We start from the raw sequence: 14,014 nt of genomic DNA on the forward strand, positions 1-14,014 counted from the left end.
ATACAAGGGAGAAGGGGAGTTAAATGATTCCGGGGTTTCTGGTTTAGATTAGCCATTGGTGATATCATTAGCTTAGGGAAATTAGAGATAAGGTGAATTCCATTTTTTACCTCTACTGGCCTGGACTGTTTGTTCCTTGAAAGTCTTGCACACGTACATTTTTCCTTCCTCCACATCCCAGTAATTACTTCCCCCTTACTCGGCTGCCCCAGTGCTTTGCACACATTTCTTTTATTGAAATTTAATGTTGATAACTCCCCCACCACCTCCAGCTTGAGGAGGAGGGTAAACCTGGTTTCTTACTGATTTGTGTGTCATCAGCACCTAAAACAGTGCTTAGGAAGCAGTAACTGTTGAAGAAATAAATACAAGAGCTTAGATGAATCTTGCCAATATCATTAGCTTAAGTGAAACCTTAAGATTTCAGTAAATGAAGGCATGTAACCCTTCCAGTGAAATTCAAGTCCTAAACATTTAAACGTATTTTGAAAAATCAAACATTTGTGGAAATGGAAGATTTAAATGATTATCATAAGCAGGATCTTAATTAACTAATTGACAAATTCTTTTCCTATAGGTCACAACAATTCACAATTTGTTCTAAAAATGTTTTAGTGTCTTCATATTGATTATCAGTGCTACAAATTATTTTAATTGTTCAGTATTATATCATTAAAATCTTTAAAATTTGTTTTACAGTTGAATTCTGATCAGCTGGTTACAGTTGTCTCCCATAAACATTAAAGAAAAAACTATAGAGATACAGACTTTTACCTATTGCCCGTAGGATTTTTTAAAAAAAACTTAACCAAGTGAAGGGTTACTCTCTCTGCTTTGTGGGAAGGCTCACTACAGTCTTTATATTGACTTAATTGAATGTAGTTGTCATCTTCTAAAAGACAGTAAAATGATAGAAACCTTACTTAGGAGCCATTTTAAAGAGGACTTGTAAAAGTTCCTGTAAAACCAGGAACTTTAGATGCAGTGACCAAAGGTTGGAGTTCACTGTAGGACCCTGTGGTCACCCAGTTTAGTGCTGTGGCCACATTCAGTGCACTCGTGGCATTCCATGGTTGGTCACGCGGGAAAGTAAATAAATGTCACAAAGTTAAAGTTTACATAGAAAAATAACACTAAAAGGAAAGGGGAGAATCACAAGAGATAGTAAGAGATTCACCTTACCAGGCTTTGAGACTTACTATAAAGGTACCTTCATTAATTCTTTGGTAAAGGAATTAAGGACAGAGAAATAGGTAAATAAAATAGATAAAAAATATGTAAGCTAGAAGACTTAAAACAGCATTTAAATCTGTAGATTAAGGTAAGTGTGTAACTATTCAAGCATTTGAAGAAATTTTCACTGAGGAATGCATATTGATGTTTGGGTTTAACTCTATAAGCAGAAAATATTTCTGAAAAGTAGGAAAACAATTTAAGAAAGGAAGGTACAAATAAAAGCTGATTATATACAAATATACAGAGAACAGATATAACTATGGTAACTGTCAATAGGAAGACTTAAACTTGGTAGAACAACCATTCTACCTATGAAAAAGCACAGACAATAGAAAAAAAATGTTCAGATTTACTAATAAATGCGTATCACTGTCAAGCAGTTTTACTATATATGATAAATTGTTAAAGCTCAGTATTGGTTTATGAAGGAACAGGTAGTTTTAATACAAATGCTAATATAAAATGGTTGCCATTTTTGGAGGTCAGTTTGGCCAGTTGTAAAATGAGATCTGTAAAATTGTTTGTACTTCTGTACCAGATTACATTTTAGAAAATACTCTCTTACAGAGTATCATTCAAGAGCAAGGTAAATGTAAAAACCTATGCTGAGGATGTGGAATTACTTACATTTTTGTTTAAATGGCATTTTATTAAACATGACTGAAATAGAATAAAATTTGATTTAGTATAGAATCTATTAAACAAAGCTTATTCTCTAGGATAAACCACTGGTGAGGGAAATAAGAGCTCTCCACTGTTTTGATAGATCTGTACCAGTTGTAACACTTTTGAAACTGAGAGTTACCATGTCTGCTCCATGACAGTCTCACCGCTGACCTGTACTAAGCGTCCTTTGCATGTTGGGCTGTCTGGGTGCTGTACCAAAAATGTCGCCTAACATAGTGAAACTGATGTGAAAGGAGAAGGAATCAGAATTACAGTGAGAACCATAACATGTTGTCATAAAAGAGCAGCCAGTGTCCCGGTTCTAAATCCAGGCAGGGCAGGGTCAGGGAAGTAGTTAACTCACTCAGTTGTGAAAGTGGGTAATGTTTGCCAGACCATTTTGATACTATGAGAATGAGCTCTTACTTGGAAAATAATTTTTAGATCTTGCAAGAAAAGTTGGATATGCTTCTCAGGAAAAGAAAAGAAAATTTTAATTTTTATCTGTTTGCTTATTTCCTGAATAATTAACAGATTTTTACCACTTGATATAAAACATTGCTGAGATGGGGCTTGAGACTAAAAGAACTTTTTCGTATTTGTCAGGGTAGTATCACAGTCCCTTTGAAGTATTCGTATTAATGTGAAAGAAGAATTGTTATATGTAATGTCAGATTTTCTTTAATATTAAAATTCTAGGTAGTCACTTAAATGGGATTCACTTCAGAATCCTACTGTGTTTGAATATCGTTTGGGGCGCCTGGGTGGCTCAGTTGGTTGAGCTTTTGACTTAGGCTCAGGTCGTGATCTTGGGGTCCTGGGATCGAGCCCCGCCATTGGGCTCCCTGCTGAGTGGGGTGACTGCTTGTCCTCCCTCTGCCCCTCCCCCTGCTCATGCTCTTATTTGTCTCTCTCTTGCAAATAAATGAATACAATCTTTTAAAAAAAAAGTTTTATATAAAAAAATCAAGAAAATTTGCATGTAGTGGCAAGCTTATAAGGCACATTGTATAAATAATATATAGCCCATTTGTTTAATTTGTATCTTATTTATTCAGAGCATTCCCTAAATCTGTCTGGTTTCAGTTTTATTTTGCTTTCTTGTTTTTCAGTTTAGTGTGGATGGAGTCAGAGTACTAGTGCCTTTGGAAAATCTAAACATGTCGATACTTCCTGATAATGTTTATAAGAAGAACCCCCATACACTCCCCCATCTTGGTTATGAGTTTCAACTTTCAGATAGCATGTTTAGCTTGTTTGAAGATGTTAGAGAAAACAGACCAGATTGTTGAAAAAAAAAAGCATTAAGTTCCATAAAAGATTAAGAGAAGCAAAAGAAAGATGAAAGCAAGAAAATACCTTTCATTGGGAGTGACCCTCTATATTCACAAGATTGCCTAATGGTTTGAAAGACTGGTCATATTTTATTGAGTATACCAGGGTTTCCTATGTTTGCCGAAACCTATATTTTAATGTAAAAATAATACTGTTTTGATTTTTAAAACTCTAACTATTTTTATTCTTTGGATTTTGAAGGCAATCCAGCATCCAGCAGATGAGAAGTTGCAAGAGAAGGCTTGGGGTGCAGTTGTCCCACTAGTAGGCAAATTAAAGACATTTTATGAATTTTCTCAGAGGTTAGGTAAGTTGAAAGTTTTGTAATTATGACTTCCCTAGTGAAAAAGACATTTATTGATAAGGAATTAATGTAGAGTATCTTATGTTCACCTTGCTAAATTTGTATGCTACATAGGTACAGCAATCTTGTTAGACTGTAAGATTATCATCCCTATCAACCCAGGTCTTTAATTTATTTAGACCATTTCCCCAATAAATTATAACTTCCACAAGGAAATGTCTGAATTTTTTTTTTTTTTTTTGGTAGCCTAAAGGGTCCTAGTATGAGAAACACTTGGTAGAACTTCTCTCCAGCCATACAGCAAATCCTGTCCCATATGTGGGAACTAATCGTCAGGCCTTTGGGTTATTCAGATTTTTGTGTTCTTAAAAATCATTGCTGATTATGGTCAGTTCATGTATCTAAAATGGTACAAGATGAGAAAATAGCAAGTTGATGATGTGCTCAAAGTTATCTAGGGAGTTATTAAATAACAAAAAGCATTCAAAACCATTAGCTTTTTTCCTGGCATGGGAATAATTACTCAGAGATCAGAATTATACCTTCTATACAGTGAGTCAGCAAAATTGGAATTCCCTTTATTTTGAAGGAGGAGGAGGCAGAGCAGGTAAGATTTAGGCAGTTAGCTGTTGGAGTAATTTGAAAGACATAAGTTGGCCAGGTTTTAAAAATTGGTAATTATTTGGGTTCTGTGTTTTGTTGTTTTTAAGTCTCCAGATGCCTTGGGAAAAATCAGTAGCTTAGGTAGTTGATTGGTCAGTCTACATCTCAGTTGGCTGGAGTGATCTCTGCAAAGCTTCTCTGTGTCCATTGGTGTAGGGCTTGTGCTTTCCAGTTTGCAGTAGGTCCCTGTCACTTCCTAGTTTTTCCTATCTGGCTCTCCATACCTTCGTATTAGCTACTGGGCCACTTGGGTCTGCAACCTACTTGAAAGCTGAAGTTCAATTTTTTAAAAACTAAGAGAACTGCTGTTTTTCCTTAGATGAAGGACTGTTAAAGGTACAGATTGTTGAGATAGAAGTGTTGGGATAAATTATCCTTTTCTTACTAGAAATAAGAATTGTAGCTTACTTTCTCAATAGGGACAGTCAAGTTCTTTCACGCTGCTGACCTTTTGATCAAGTACTCTGTAGTCTGTAGTTTTGTAACCTCATTGAACTGAAGTCTTTTAATCGTGGTTATTTTGATTCCTTCATGCGCTGCTAGTTCCTAGCTGCACATTTGAAGTTACATTGCTTTAGATGGTGCTCAGGCCTACTCAGACTCATCTTGGTCTCTTAGCATTTGCCACTTAAATAAAAAAGAATAATTATAAAATAGGCCAAACCAGTCACGCTTACATGTTTTCTTCTGTTTTAACTATCAATTAAATCAGGCTAGTGGTGTGTGTTCCATTTCAGCAGAGTGGTATTATAACATAGGTAATAGCAAGAAGCGATCATTTTTCATACCGTCATGTGGGAGCCTGGAACTTTGATTACTCTAGGGACTTCTGTAAAGTTATGAGCAAAGTACAAATTTAATATAGGACAGTTTACTTCTCATCTCTTCGCCTGTAACCTGGTTAGTAATGTTTCCAGTTTTCCTTGTTGACAGTAACATATCCTTGTTTACGTATGCTAGGAACTCACTGTTTCTTGAGTGAGTGAGGGATGAATTAATGAATACACACATCTGGGGTCGCCTGGGTGGCTCAGTTGGTTAAGCATCTGCCTTCAGCTCAGGTCGTGATCCCAGGGTCCTGGGATTGAGCCCCATGTCAGGCTCCCTGCTCAGCAAAGAGTCTGCTTCTCCCTCTCCCTCTGCTTCTCCCCCTGCTTGTGATCTCTCTCTCTTTCTCTCCCTCTCTCTGTCAAATAAATAAAATCTTTAAAAAAAATTAATACACACATCTGATGTATCAGATATGTATTGGGTATTTAGGAGAAGCAATAATAATGGATTTTAGGCTTTGGAGGCATAGCTTCCTATTTGAAATCTGATGTTTACCATGTATTAGTTGTGTGGTCTTGATCATATGACTTAAATTCTCTGAGTTTCAGTACCCTATCTGGACTTCGGAGTCTGGTGAGCCATCTGGTTTATATCCACTAAACCTTTTGTCTCTTTTCTTCCTACTTGAGCTACAGGTGAGGATAAACATTACAAATAGTCCACAAAGAACCACCTAACTGTTAAGATACGTGTGGTCCCTCAGAATCTTGCAATCCCAAGGAGAGGGTGCTTGGCCTCAGCACCACGGATACTCTGTGGTGTGTACTCCAGAAGAAGGACCCTGATCCCTTGCCAGTTTGCAAACTTGTAGAGATGCAGGGAAGGGATCACTTGACTAATTTGGAAGATATACTGATCTTTGTTGACAAGGTTAATGTTGCTGGCCTAGGAAATATCCTGTACTTGCTTGTTTCAGTCCAAGGCCTTCCTCGTTGAGGTACCTCAGTGAAGGTTGTATGATCAGACCGTAACAGACTCCTTTGTCTTTCCTCAGCCTTCTTCCTGTTCCAGGGGCTTATTAATAGGGATCATCCCCTGGGGTCATAATGGGTAGGTCTGTCTATCACGTTGGCTTGTTTTCAGTGGGCTAGATTGCCCACAGTGAGTGTGGTCATGTTTCTTGGCTATGTTAAGTCACCCACAGTCCACATCTTTTGTGTTTTCTTCTGAGGATTTAAGTTCCGATATGAGTCTTTGATTTAGGTGTGGATGGCAGTGTTGATAAATGCTTGTCTCTAAAGGGGAACTTTCCACAGGGGCCTCCTCTTAAACTAGGCATCCACTGGTTTCCCCTTATTGTTCTACTTTGTGGACTAATCTGTCTTTATTATTTCTCCCAGTTGGTCTCTTCCTTGTAACCTTGTGCAGTGATCTACCAGCTAATTTCTTCTAGAATTTAGGGCTTAGTAGACTGTTAATTTCTTCTTATCACCTTTCCTAAGAATCCTAATCACATGGTTTTGTTTTAGGAGCTCCATCAGGAAGACCAATCCCTACATCATCTCGTCCTTGACCTCCCTTTCTTTCCAACTCAGCCAGAGACCTGAGCCATCTTTTGGGATCTTCTGTCTCTGATTTCTTTCTTGACACAGGGCATTATAGACTAGTAGGACTGTTTTGTATCCACAGAGGCTCCCAAGATGAGAGGCTGGTCTAGGTGCCCCAAAGGCAGATAAGCAGTGCCATTGTCTTGAGATCCCCTTTTTTCACAGATTTGCCCTTGAGGGCTTCAGCCAGAACAGAAGTTCTCCAACATGGTTACTGGCCATCCCAACTCAGCCAAGTGACTGGACTGCACTCCTTGGGCGGGGGCGAGGGGTGGGGATGGGGGGGGGGCTGCCATCTCCCAAAGTGGTAGAGCACCTTGAATGTTAAATTTACCCTGAGACTTGATAAAATTTAGGAAATGCAAATTTCTTTTTTTCTTTAGCAACCTGTAACAGTATTGGTGTGTGTGTTTTAACAGTTTTTACTGTACTCATGTCTCTCAAACTTTGCTTTCCACTTATATTAATACTGACGGATGGAATGAATCTTGGGAGATGAGTAAACCATTTTTCAAAAGAGCTAAAATGTGTTTTTCCTCTTAATTGACCTTCACATCCACTCTTGCACTTCTGTAAGCTATCCATACTCCTGCAATCCATTCTACACATAGCAGATAACATGGAGTTTTTATAAGTGTTAATCTGATGACATCACTACCCTGCTCAAGTAGTTTCTCCAGGGACATTAAGGATGACAAGATCAGAATACTGGATATGGCACATAAATTATATGCGTATTGTTCTAGTCTTGGGTTACTCTCTTCCTTGTGCTCTCTTTTCTACCTGTATTGGTCTTCTTGCCATTCCTCTGCTATGTCATGCTCTTCTCAGTTCAGAATCTGGCTCACTACCCTGCTTGCAAACTCTTGCTCATCCTTAGTGCACACTTCAGCCTCAGCCCAAATGTCACTTACTCAGGTCTTTTCCTGAGCCTTCAACTAGGTGAGGTTCTATTTTTATGTTTTTTCATTGTATCATGTACTTCTTAACACACATCACAACTAATAATTTGTCTTTCTTCTCTGTATAATCATGCTCCATGTGGGCATAGGGAGCATGTCTGCTTTCATCTGTGTTACCCCAGTGCCTGGCACAGGGTAGACAATCAAGACATTTTCTGACTTGCTATAAAAAAAAAAAGATAAGAACTATCGTTTGGAGTTACTGTGTAGGTGACAAATAACGTCTGTGTAGTGTCTAGCTCAGTACCAGCACATATTAGACATGTAAGAAGTACCTACTATGTAGTAATCCATAGATTCATGTTTCATAAGGTTACAGAAAGCTAGGTAGACTGTTGCTTTATTTGAGAGGCAGTTTATTATGTATTAAGGTGGAAAGAATAGGGCTGTAGAGTTAGAAACATCTGGCATTTACTAGCTGTACTCTTGGGGGTCTAAAATCTTTGAAACTCAGTGTGTACCCATCAATGCTCACGTCCTAGTTGATGGTGAAAGTTAAATAAGAGACTAAGTCACGTGCATAGTAGGGTTGTTAGTTCATAGTGGGGTCTTCATAAATAGCGAGCTGGTATTTTTTTAAATTAAGGGTTGTTGATCTGACAGATTTATTATTCATAAATATTTACTTAATAATCTGACATTTTTTCATTAATGTCAGATCACCATCTACTACCATAAGCTCCTGTTTTCTTTGAATAGAATCTGGCATTTTTTTTTCTGATTCTGAAATCTGTGAATGAATTAGTTTGATTTCTTTGATTTTTTTTTTTGAAGTGAAATATCAATATTCCCATTTTTAAACACAGTATATATTAGTCTAGCATTCCAAAGAGAGCACTTATTTCGAAGGGACCATTTACTTATGTAATGAATTAGAATATTTATATTGTGATTCTAAGATGCCAAGCTCTAAGACACTCAGGAAGCTAATTATTAAACCAAATACTTTGTTTCCTTTAGTATCTGAAAGAAAGCAATTTGTGTTTATAAATAAGCAACATATTCAAAGTATGAGAAGTTGGTAATTTATTCCCAGCCATGTAGAGATTTGACTGTGTGGACATGATGCCACTGAAAAAGTTACTCAGCTGTAGGTAACCCTTACCGGTTCATAAAAATCAACACTGTGTAGAATGGTGAAAATAATATAAAATTTGCTGTTTGATGATCAGTATTTAATTCAGATTCATATTCTGCGTTATTTTGAATTTGGGTTTATGGAATTATAAAACTGAATTGGTCCCTTTAAGGTTTTTATTCTTTTAAACACTATTCAGTTTCAGTGATTATATTTAGATAATCTGGCTTTTGAAGAGACCTTATTTTTATGGGAACTAAAATCATAACATTTATAAATTGCTCATTTTTAAATAAAAATCAGTGAACTACAGCTTAATATTTTAATCTTCCTTTCTTTAGAAGCAGCACTAAGAGGTCTTCTGGGAGCCTTGACAAGTACCCCATACTCTCCCACGCAGCATCTAGAGCGAGAGCAGGCTCTTGCCAAACAGTTTGCAGAGATTCTTCATTTCACACTCCGATTCGATGAGCTCAAGGTAGGACTTTGTGCTGGCCCTGAGGTGCATGGATGTTGTGAGCCTTTCAGTGAGCACAGGAGGAAATCCCTGGAGACCTTGTCACAGTGTGTTTACGTGGTATCTGTTGGTCCTTAGCGAAACGTGGAAAACTAGATTTAAAAGTTATGGCAGGTCTTTTGATGTATTACACGTGTAGCAAATAGCAAATTACTCAACACTCAGTTTTCGTTTAGCTTCATTTTTAAAATATCTCTGGAACAATATTGACCTTTTCTAATATTATTTTTTCTTTTCTGCTCATCCCTAATTTTCAACATCCCTTCATATAAAGACATTAAGATATTTCCTTCCTTTCTTCCTGCCTGCCTGCCTTCCTTCTTCCTCATCTGTCTATCTATCTTCCTATTTCCCTGCATCCCCCCCCCCCCGCCCCATTGTTGGAAGGACTGAGTGTAAAGAAACAAGTAGTAACTTTCATGTGAGGAGACCTGATCCACTTGAGGCTCTGTCACAGTAACCAGGTGTGAGACAGGTCCTTCAACTTTCCAAGACCTTGGGGACCTTATCTGATAAATGGAAGAGGTGGATTCCTAATTACAGCCTTTTATGATTGCATAATAGGAAACTATTCTCTCTCTCTCTTTTTTTAAGATTTTTATTTATTTGAGAGAGAGAATGCAAGAGAGAGAGAGCATGAGAGTGGAGAAGGTCAGAGGGAGAAGCGGACTCCCCACTGAGCAGGGAGCCCAATGCGGGACTCGATCCTGGGACTCCAGGATCATGACCTGAGCCGAAGGCAGTTGCTTAACCAACCGAGTCACCCAGGCGCCCAGAAATTATTCTCTTTTATTAATACTTTGAGCAGAAAGGATTTGTATATAAATTTTAGTCTGAAGATTGCCCTGTTGACCATATACACATATTTTTATTGTAATAATTCAAAACAAGTCCCTACATATTTCTTCTTGTTTTTGTTTATTTGGTAATACTAGTTTTTGGGAAACAACCTTTTAATATATTAACCTAAAATTATTGAAAAGAAGAAGGGAAGTATACAGATCATGACTATGAAACAGTCTACGTGGTTCATCTACTGTGTTCAGAAGGACTAAGTACAATGTTATGTGATTTAGGTACAAAAAGCTATCTTGGGTGATGCCAGTTTTAGTTCTATGAAACAGTCTACGTGGTTCATCTACTATGTTCAGAAGGACTAAGTACAATGTTATGTGATTTAGGTACAAAAGCTATCTTGGGTGATGCCAGTTTTAGTTCTTAAATTGGTATTACAAATTAGGGGGTGTCACTTAACTAGTTAAAACTGTATTTAGGAGATTTTTCACTTAATTTTTACACTATCATTTAGTGTGCATAATACATTTTTCTTTTATAATGTCTTCTTTAGATGACAAATCCCGCCATACAGAATGATTTCAGCTATTACAGAAGAACGTTGAGTCGTATGAGGATTAATAACGTTCCAGTAAGTTAAAGCTTTGAATCAGGGGTATAGTAATGATAGCCGTTAATTTGCTTGTTCATGTGCTCATCCATTCAAGTGAAGTTAAAGCTGATGGTAAAGTTGGTACCCCACTGCGGGCTGTAGCTGTGAGAAGAAAGGGCGGATGCTGCAGACCACACGCAATGCTGGCCTGCCCTTCCACTGGGTCCCTTTAGTCCCCATGACTCCTTCCTTCAGTAAAATTGCTATCTGTCCATACAACATTGATACTTACAAAATTTCTGTGTGTATTCTTGTTTTTATTTTTTTAATTTTTTTAAAAGATTTTATTTTTAAGTAATTTGTACACCCCACATGGGGCTCGACTTCACAACCCTGACATCAAGAGTCGCACGCTCTCCTGACCAGGCTGGTCAGGTGCCCCATGTGTATTCTCATTTAAATTGCACAAAAACTTTGTGAATTTGTGGTTGTGAGTTTTTTGACCCCATAGTCTTAGAATGGAAGAATCCTGGAGAGAAGTTGACCTGGAATGAAAGGATACTAATGTTGGCAAGAGGGGAGAGCAAGGTCATGGGCCGTGAGCACTCCTGTGCCTGTTCCTTGGCTACAAAATCGCTCTTCTGGTTTACTTAGGCTTGGTTTCCCTTGATTTCTCCTTGTCTTTACCCTTTTCTACCTCCAGGGAGTCAAATACCATAAGTAAAACCTTAAATAGAAAGAAAATATTCTCTTTTTCTTCAGGGATTTTGAGGACCTACATTGTGCTAATTGGTGTGAAGAATGGGGAAATTTCTAGGATCAGCCTTATAGCCTCAACTAGATAGTTTAATAAAGACTACATAAATGTGTAAGGAGTGGTAAGTAGCATAAGAGGTTAAAGAAAATGCCAAAGGAGCAACTGGTCTTTTTTTTTTCTTTTTTCATTGAATCAGTATTTCCTAAAGTGGCTGTTGTAAGACAGGCCTTGGTAGGAAAAGGATTTCTCTTCCATGAAGCATCTGTTATTTTACATTACTTTGGTTTTGCATAGACCAGTTCCTGTTGTGAGATTGACCTTATCATTTGTCTTTTTCATACCCACCATGTAAAATCAAATCAAATCAAATCAAATCAAATCAAATCAAAACATGTAACACCCAGTCAGTCCTCCAGTATAGCCATCCTGCTACCACTCAAGGCCAAAGACCGTAAAATCCCCTTTGCCCTTTCACCCTCAGTAATCACAGGTACATCCAACTGTTGTCAAGTGAAATACCTTTCACATCTCTTCCTCACCCCCCTTTTCATCTCAGTTCTTCTATTCCAGTTGAGAGCCTCATTCTCACTCTCTTTGGCAGGCATTCTGTAGGAGAACTCATTTTTTGACCTATGGTCTCTTTCCCTTTTGGCACACTCTGCCTGACACCATCAGTCGGTTTGCTTTAGAAAATTCTTAATTGTTGTTCCTTTCTTCTAACATGCTCAGGGGCCCCCTGTCACATGCAGAAGAAAAATAAGAACTTAAGCTAGCAGCTAAGACACTCTGCAGTCTGACCCCAGCCTTCCTTCCCAACCTTGCTGTCCGCCGGCCGTTGCCCCTTGTTACACTGAACACACTGGATTACACTCTAGGCCACTTGAAAACATGCTCTTCTCCCCTGACTGGTTGGAATGCCATGCGTACCTGCCCATTATCACCTGCAAAGGCTAAGTCTTCAGAGTCCATTTTAGTTTCTTCCAATCTAGTGTAGTCTTCCTCTCACCTCGTTTTTTGGTCATCGCCTCTTAGCATGTTGTGGGTACCTGTGTGTTCCTGAAACGGAGGCTGAGGCAGCGTCCTCGTCATCTTCCTGTCTTCCATAGCATTTAGAGCAATCCCTTGTTACAGTAGGCAGCCCATTCAGGTTTTACTCAATTGCTTAATATTATTTACCGTATCTTAAAAGAGGTTAATCTTTCTGAAAAATAGCTTAATATCATTTTTAACCTGTTTTTAAAGAATATTTAAGTATTATATGTACATAAGGGTCTAAAATATAATTTAAGAGTATTTAATAGAGTAATTTAACAAGCATTAGCGAAGCAGGCACTCTGCCTAGGCCCTTCTTTTATAAATGTTATCATATTTAACAGTTTATGAACTGATATCTCATGCTCTTATTTTCCACATAGGCAGAAGGAGAAAATGAAGTAAATAATGAATTGGCAAATCGAATGTCTTTGTTTTATGCTGAGGCAACCCCAATGCTGAAAACCTTAAGTGATGCCACGACAAAATTTGTATCAGAGGTGAGTAAGTGTTGCCTAGATAGCTGGTTACTCTTCGTGTTATTCTTCTTCCTGTCTACAGCCATGGTGACCTCCGCAGGCCCTGTGACGTTGCCATCTCTGAGCGCATGCGCGCTGCGTCCTGTCCCTTCCCCAAGGCCCACATGCACACATCTGCCTGCCTGTCGGCCGCTTCCCTTTGGATGTATAGTCAACACCTCAGTGGTATCGTGGCCGAACCAAAGTCTTGGGTGTTTTCTCCCAACCCTGCCCTTTCTCCAGTCTTTTCTGTCTTAATAATACCACTGTAAAGGCAAGTAACTTTTAGGGGTTATCATCCTGAATTCCTTTCTTTATCTAACTTCTTATATCTCCTCTGTGAGACAGTATTATTGACTCTCCCTCCACAATAGACCCTGAATCTGAAAACTTAGTTCCTCTCTTGCTCTACCTCTCCAGATCGGCCCACTGCCCTCTCACCTCATACCTGGATTATGGCATTCGTGTTCCTACTGGTCTTACTACTTCTGCTCTTGCCCCCGCTATAGTCCTTTCTCCAAAGAGCAGCCAAGTAATCTTCTTTTTAAAAACCACATGCCCTTCTTTCTCTGTTTAAAATGTTTCCAGTGACTTTCCAGTCTCCTTAGGATAAAATCCCCCTACCTCATGGCCTGTGAGGCCCTGTCTGCATGTAATGGTTGTTTCTACTCAGCTACAATGTAAATGACTCTCAGGAGAGCAGGGTCTTGCTTCTCTTGCTCATAGCCATATCCCTAGAGCTTAGAACAGTATCTAGAATCTAGTCCATTTTTTTACAAAATTAGGAGTAGGAACCAACATTTAAAGTTGTCAGTTTTCACATTGTTAAGTTTTAAATTATACTTAAGTAATAACTATTACTTTCACTTTTTTTCCTCCATACACTTTTACAGAATAAAAATTTACCAATAGAAAATACCACAGATTGTCTAAGCACCATGGCTAGCGTATGCAGAGTCATGCTCGAAACACCGTGAGTATTAGCTGATTCTTTTTCACTTTAACAATCCTCTTGAAACAGTTGTCTAGATATGAACAGGTCTTATTTGGAAGGCAGAAAATAAGTATATCTGAAGTATCCAATGTTACATATATGAACAATATTAAAATAATTTGGAGCTTAATGTAACTTCTGGTTAAGTAGAAAGTACAGTGGGTTTTCAGGTCCCTAAGGCCAGTCA

General features: G+C 38.3%; 1 protein-coding gene across 13 annotated transcripts in view; it reads left to right on the top strand.

Moving 5' to 3' along the window:
* The window catches only part of CYRIB (CYFIP related Rac1 interactor B), a 144,416-nt gene that overhangs the window by 120,633 nt on the left and 9,769 nt on the right, over nt 1-14,014 (top strand). For 12 of the 13 annotated variants that reach the window (XM_078072004.1, XM_036084513.2, XM_036084514.2 and 9 more), the window contains 5 exons: nt 3,439-3,544; nt 8,964-9,100; nt 10,488-10,565; nt 12,699-12,815; nt 13,727-13,806. In XM_078072004.1, the coding sequence (XP_077928130.1) occupies nt 3,439-3,544; nt 8,964-9,100; nt 10,488-10,565; nt 12,699-12,815; nt 13,727-13,806 (518 nt within the window). The remainder of the gene's footprint in view (nt 1-3,438; nt 3,545-8,963; nt 9,101-10,487; nt 10,566-12,698; nt 12,816-13,726; nt 13,807-14,014) is intronic. The other variant, XM_078072008.1, reaches the window with a different exon arrangement.

This window comes from Halichoerus grypus, chromosome 5 (genome assembly GCF_964656455.1).
Source record: "Halichoerus grypus chromosome 5, mHalGry1.hap1.1, whole genome shotgun sequence".
In the NCBI taxonomy this organism is placed as follows: Eukaryota; Metazoa; Chordata; class Mammalia; order Carnivora; family Phocidae; genus Halichoerus; species Halichoerus grypus.